Source organism: Frankliniella occidentalis, unplaced genomic scaffold, assembly GCF_000697945.3.
Source record: "Frankliniella occidentalis isolate FOCC.00 unplaced genomic scaffold, Focc_3.1 Scaffold10, whole genome shotgun sequence".
In the NCBI taxonomy this organism is placed as follows: Eukaryota; Metazoa; Arthropoda; class Insecta; order Thysanoptera; family Thripidae; genus Frankliniella; species Frankliniella occidentalis.
The window spans coordinates 3,144,023-3,151,138 of record NW_026267140.1 but is presented as its reverse complement, the minus strand read 5'-3'; the positions used below and the strand labels follow the sequence as shown (position 1 = coordinate 3,151,138).

The 7,116-nt window shown below is 49.5% G+C and overlaps 1 protein-coding gene across 7 annotated transcripts in view; it reads left to right on the top strand.

Moving 5' to 3' along the window:
- LOC113212423 (sodium/calcium exchanger 1-like) overlaps positions 1-7,116 on the top strand; it is a gene marked incomplete at its 5' end in the record, with an annotated part of 45,056 nt that overhangs the window by 11,215 nt on the left and 26,725 nt on the right. For all 7 annotated transcript variants that reach the window (XM_052277467.1, XM_052277465.1, XM_052277466.1 and 4 more), the window contains 1 exon segment: positions 5,979-6,075. In XM_052277467.1, coding sequence (XP_052133427.1) covers positions 5,979-6,075 — 97 coding nt within the window.

Sequence of the window (7,116 nt, the reverse complement as noted above, 5' to 3'; positions counted from 1 at the left end):
CGCCTGTCCTGCCCGTACAGTAATTATTGCGGACGCACTCCGCGGCGCACTCGGCGCATCCACCCCCCCCCCCTCTTTTCAACCCCACACCAAATACCGCGCCCATCCACTCCCATCCACTGTTCCATTCTTCTCTTCCGACCGCAGACCGCACTGCTGGCAAAATCCTATGGAACCATTCAATTCGTCAGTGGCTGGTATGAAACATGAATTGTTGTAAAAAATCTTGACACTCTAACAATGAGGAAGTGTGCGTGTGTGTATTTTATGCAAACACAATAATGAGAAATATATGCAGAGTTTTTCCTCTAAGCCTATTGCAAAGGTGTCGATCAACCGGGAACAACGGTATTGAACACTACTAGCAATTCCTGTCTCAAGGCCGAGCTGAACGCTAAAGATGCCTTGAATTAGAACCATCAGTACGTGCGTCCGTTTTTCTCATATTCATTCGGCAAACTTTGGGAGATCGGCGCCTGCGACACTTACGGTAGGCCAACCCGCAGCACACGCATGCGCAGCAGGCAAGATGTTGCCTACCCATCAGGCGATATGACGGGCCGCAAACAGGCCGAACTTGTCAGTTTCCTAACGGCCAGTGACGGACTTACTTTATTTTATTTGCTGAATCCCGGATGGACCAGTCAAGACACATTGTACACTATGTCTGCAAGTTTTTCCACCATCACATTTTTAAAAATCTCTTACCAAGCGCTGCTTGCAAAAGGGGCGTCAAATTATATGGAGCGGCGCAAAGAATGTCGGGCTGGTGGGCTTTCGGCGGCAGACATTACGCCAGCCCGTGCCCCGCACCAACCCGCCCCGCCCTGCCCCGCGCGCCCCGCCTCTCCCCGTCTCACTTCGCCTCGCCTCACCCCTCGCCCTGCTCCTCTCCGCTGTGGTGATGAATATGGCGCCGAAACTCGGAGTGAGCGATGCTCTCACCCCCGCTTCAACTCCTGGCCCGACCCGACCGCGCGCAAACTTGACCTCAACCTCTTCTCTGCTGATGTTGACTGTGCGGTTCGCCCCGCCACGCCCCGCCCGGTCCCGCCAAGCCGCAGGCCCGCGTCAGGAGTTATATACAGTTAAGAGAGCCGAGTCACATCGGGCGCACCTCGCGCCCGAGATCCCCGATCTCGGGTCCTTATAGCAATCCGGGACCGTGTTTTTCTCTTAGCTGGACACAGCTAGGGCTGACGCCGGCTCGGGGGCGGGACGGTCGAGCTGAGGTTGAGGATTGAACGCCTCGCGACCGGCGCTGGGGGACACGACGTAAAGGGCGGCTCGCCGGCTCGGCGCTCCGACGCCAGCGTCGTCTCGTTGCTGAATATCAAGCAGTGGCGGGTTTACGAGTCGGGGCGGAGCCGTCGTGAGGCGCGTGAGGCGCGACGCGCGCACATCCTCCCGACCCTCCCCGTCGTCGCTCGCAGCAAAAACAAGCGCGCGCCGTGAGATTGGCAACCCCGGAGACGTTTTATTTCTGTTCCGACTCTTGTATTCTCTGAATTAAACTCGCTTTTTCTGCTTCTCTTCTTCTTGTCATCACACCGACCGCTCACTGTCCCCTGCTCAGCTTCTCTCCCTTAAAAGACCTCTGTTCTTTTCAGGCGATCCCGTTCGTTAGGGGTCGTTTTATTTTCACAGAACTCGTGGCGCATGGGCGAGCGCACGGACGCTGTCTGGTGCGGGAATAGTTCGCAACCACCTGTTGCCTTTCAGCGCCTGTCGCGGGCTAACGCAACCCAACAATTAACAATTCGATCGGAACTTCGCCCCACCAACGCTCCCTCACTTTGACTGGATTCACTATCAAGGAGTGAAAACAATTGCATTTTTTTTTCTGAAGATCGCCTGCCATTTCAAAAAAATAGACGCATGAATTAGAATAGAATGACATTTCCCGAGTGGTTTAAAAGAAATACATCGGCTATTCAAAAGAGATTCGAACGCGTTTCAAATGAGATTCATAAGCAAGCAAAAGCTATTCTCAATCGATTCAAACTTCGTTTCAAAAGCGATTGATCAAATGAGATCCATAATTGATTAATTGATTTAAGCCATTTAAAATTGATTGAAAAGTAATTCCAAAGGGATTCAATAATAGATTTGAAAGCGATTCAAATAGATTTAATGTATTGGATCTAAAAACGAACCACTTTCACTCACTCAACATCCCCCTTGTGAACTTGGACCTTTTTTTCATGAATTGCTAAACTTTTACCTCTTGTAATATTTTGTAATCGTGAATAGTGTAAAAGGAAACGATTTATTTCCGTAGACGTGGAGTAAGGATTTTCACTTTGGAATTCTGGGAATCCCCTCGTAAACGGCAGACCGTGCTGTATAAAAGGCGCGACGTCTTTCTCTGAGCGTCGTCGCCCCTCCCCCCCCCTTTCCCCTCCTTCACATTTCGCCAATAACGGCGGCAGACTACTTTTCCTCTTCCCTCTCCGTCTGCCATTGATTTCCCAAGGTGAGATATGAACAGGTAGGAGATTAGGTTGATCCCCCTCCCCCTCCACTTCCGTTCCGCACCCCGGAGCACAGTGTCGTGTGTTCCATGAATACTTGATGTCTGCCGCAGGCCACTCTGCTCAGCCCTCATCCCACCACCCCCACCCCTTATCCCCTCAACTCTTCACATGAGCGCTCATTTGTGTGCGTTCACGGTCGTTTCGCGATGAGTGCCACGCCGTTTGCCGGTCATGCATTCAGACATTCCGTGGGGCTAGGGGTTGCATGCCTACCTCTCCCTCTCCTAACCCTGGTCTCTTGTCCAGCTAAAAGATATGACTGCACGCTCGCAGGCTCTGGTCATTACGACATACTGGAAAAAGTAAGCGATGACGTACTCGTTACATCACAGGAAGGAGGCCGATGTACATTTTTCTCGTGTACAAACTAATTTAAGGCTTGTAAAGAAAAATGCATGGATTATTTCCCTTTTATACTGCGGGATCGTTTTGTATTTTGCCTGTTCTGAATTTTTGAGCTAAGCATGCCTTGGTATGTTTTTTCAACCCCCCCCCCTTTTTTTTTGACGTTTTTGGCTTGCTGCAAAGGTTTTGGAATGGCGTTTAAGCTTTACTCCTCTCGCGTTTTCCCTTTTAAAGCGTGTGGCTTGTTCCTAATTTGTTTACCCCCGCCGATAATTAAAAGAGCATGGCACATAACCTAACAGATTGCTCTGTTTTTCAGGAAGCAGTGAGAATCTTCAGCGGCAAAAGTAAAGGAGTACGTTCAAGTAGTGTCTGTAGCTGGATGTGTACATATGCGTATTTCATTACTGCGGCCAGCTCTTCACTATAGACAGCAGGATCACATTTCTCACCGTAGAGGGTTGTATGACCCTACGTGAGACATCGCGTATTGTTGCAGCGAGGGTCTGGAGGTCGCAAGGTGACCCAGACTGTGGCTCAGCCTGAGGACCTTCTCTGGTCGTTTAGAAAGCGACATGTTGCAGCAGTGTAGCAGTGTAGTTGAGTGACTTGTTATGATGTTATCTGAACATCATTTAATGTCATTTTGATTTACCAAACTGACATTAAAGCAGACAACCAAATAACTAACACTAAATCTTGCACTTCGACTTCATTTAATGTTATTTTGACCAACCTGTTGACTTGGAAAACTGTTGAAAATCCTAAACGCTCTCATCAGTTTTAAGCAATAGAAGGTTGTTGTTAAAATACTAAAAAGTGCTGGTTGTGTCTTTGCACGCGCCATTCTGGGGCCATGCCATACGGAAGAGAGTACACTGCAAAATGCGTGCAAAGAATAGGTTTGTTTTGCAGACGATTTTCTTTTTATCTCTCAAAGAATTTCAAAACCTTGCTCTGTAAAAAATATCGTGGTAAATTTACAAAAATTTTGTAAACTCGAATTATAATTTAAGTTGTAAATTTACGACAGCACATTTTTTACTCGCCAAGGGACTTGAAGTCGATACATACTGCATGTATTTTTACGATTACAAATTGTAATTTTACAACTTGCGTCAAGGAAAATTTTCCTGTGAACCTACCTACTTTTTTCACAGTGTTGTGATTCGAACTAGTTTTGCGCAAGACTGCAGACTGTTGCTTTGCACTATAAAAAGCTTGCACAGTATTATTCTTTGCAATTGCAAATAATTTTGAAGCGTAAAATGCTTTGCATTGCGAACTAAATCCTTCACATTGCGAACTAGTTCTTCGCATCTTACGAAGAAAATTGTTCATAACGCTGCAAAGAACTAGCCAACTATTTTTCCGCAATTTACGAAGAAAATAAGAAGCAATTCAAACTTCCTTAAAATGCTTCAGAATTCTTTGCAGTTTGCAGTTTGAAGTTTTGCAGTGAGCCATACGATCACACAGTTTGGAAGGAACCTGACAGTATTGAAAGAATTGCTTTTCAATACGAACAACACAAAGATCTACAATTCTTTGCAACACTTTTCTAAGGAAATAGTTTCCAAGCATTTTACAGGGCAATGAGAATTTTTTTCCATTTGTACGTCGGGCACAAAACGTTTGTCTCTAGCTTCCAACTTTGCCCTGTCGCAGGTCGCAATTATATTGCCTTTCCATTAAGTTTCTTGTGCAGTCAGGCTGGGCAGGGCGTCCTGCTATAATCGGGTGCTGTAGGGTGCTGTGTTTAGCTCCCAGTGCTAAGCAGTTAAGTGGAACTAGAAATCTCTCACCCGGACACTAAACCAGTGCTCAGCTAAAATAATATGCTACACTGAAATTGCTACTGTCAGATATCTTGCACTAAGAAGAGTGAGATCATCGACCCAAAAAATGTTGCTCTCTTGAGAACATTATTTTTCTTACTCAATTTACGGTCTTTACCTTATGAGATTGAGGTTCCTCACTTCAATTGGGCGAGGTCACGGAAATCTTACTCCTTCAGAGTGAGAATTCGGCTCTGATTGGGCGAGGCAAAATTGCCTCACTCATTTCGAGCACGACACCTCACTCAAAGGTTTGCAGTGTAGTTTAGGAAAACCAGCTTGTTCTGGTACGTGCAAAGAAACAATGTACAACAATTTTTTTGACAGTGTATACACTGTCTCTATTATGCACAGATCAGACCTTAAAAGTGCGAAAACAATTCGCTTTTATAAGGACACTCATTATTATAGCAAGTTAGCTGCTATTTGTGCTGTTGTACGAGGGGGCCACGACTACCGCAACCCTGTGTACATTTGGAATATGTAATCCTTGTAATACTTATCCAAATTTTGTAAAAATATAACTTAATTTCGCCTCATTATAAATGTAATCCCTCAAAATTCATGTGTAATCCCTGTGACCACGTAATCCTGTGTACCAGGTGGCTGATTCACGCCGCGCACTTCTGTAGTTATGCTGTACCGCATGCACGAGTGCGGGCGGGTTGCTTATTCGCTCGGCCCGTAAGGCGCCGTGGACAGGGGCGATAGGCAAGCCCGCCCGCACTTGTGCATGCGGTACAGCATAATTACTGAGGTGTGCGGCGTGAATCAGCCACCTGGTACATCCTTAATCGAAAGTTGTCGCCCCTTCGCTGTTGTACGTACCTCTTAGCAATAGCATAGTTTACCATCTCTCATTGTCTTGTGCAAATGGCAGGTTCGTCTACGCCTGCGCACAACGGAAAGCACGACACGCCCGAGCATGCTGCAATTGTCACTCACCCACATCCTCACTGCCACATCCGCACTGTGCCACGTGGCACGGAGCACGACACATACACAGAGAGAGAGAGAGAGAGAGAGAGAGAGAGAGAGAGAGAGAGAGAGAGAGAGAATATTGTGTGCATGGGAGAATGAGTATCACTGCTGCTGTACAAGACACTGTCACCGCCACAATTGCAATGCAAATCATATGGTGCATGATTCTGATCAATTCTCAGATAAATTATTTAGCCAGACGAGATTCGTGCCGCCCGCCTCTTCATCGCACCTTCAATGCAGCCCTTTCCTCACTGTGTACTTGACGCTGTTGCAGAGTACCGTAGACGCCATGATGCAGCGGGGGACCGGCCCCATCCTAGGAACATCCACATGGAAAGAGCAATTCGTAGAAGCCTTTAGTGTATCACCAGGTGAGTGAGGGGAAATGTATATTATTCGACTTCATCCGCGGGGAGGGCGAAAGCAACACGAGGAGTGGCGCTGCTGCCGTCTTGAAGTGAAGTGGCAATAATGGCAGGAGGCTCGTGCTTGGGCAGGCCTGCTGCCTCTCGCCCACCGCTTCAAATCTCTAATTGAGTTTGTTGACGAGTGGGTGGCGGCCATCACTTCCACTACCTTCCGCCTCGCCCCGCCCGCCACGCCCCGCCACGCCCCGCCCTAGCCGTACTGGTCCGAGCGGCTGGCTGGCTTGGCTATTCGACGAGCACCCCCCCGGGGGCGCCAGGCGCCAGCACTCGAAATGAAGAGGACAGCGAAACGGGGTCCTCGGCGAGGCGGGGCGGCCTCGCATACCAGAGGGCCGGCGCGTGTTGCGCGTGTCTGGGGGCCGCCTAGTGGCTGCAAAGTCAAACTCATTAATCCGGAGCGTGATTAATCCACGAGAGCGGAAAAAAATAGAGAGAGAGGAGGATTATTCGCAGAGTGCTGCTGGTTAGGTTATGGCGGCGCAGCGGAGGAGGGGGGGGGGAGTAGCCCAGCGGGCGAACAAGGGGCTTCTTTAGATAGGCGGGAGGCGGCCCGGGGCGCCGCGGAAGTGTGGCAGGAACGGAGAGAAAGTGGCTGAAAGCCAACCGCTGTTGTGCGTGTTGCTTTGCATATCTACTAATGTGGCTCTGCCCCGCGAAGCGCTGCTGGCGGAGGTGGGGGGGGAGGGGGAGGATTCCACTGGGTCTAGTTCAAGGCCCGTTCCGGCATCGAATGCAGACGGCGTAAGGTGGGACGGAGTTGGGGGTTGTCTCGGGGTGTCTCGGCGGGGACGCCGGGCATGGCATTGATCGAGCCGACAACGCCGGCCTACAGACCCGCAGGCCGCAGCGCACCGCATCGACTGCCGATACGCAGCGCTGGCCAAGCGTGGCCGAGCCTGGCCGAGCGTGGCCGAGCGTTTCGTGGCCGGGCCGAGAGTGACGCCTAGTGAGGTTATGAGCGTGGCCGCCGGAGGCAACGTGCCG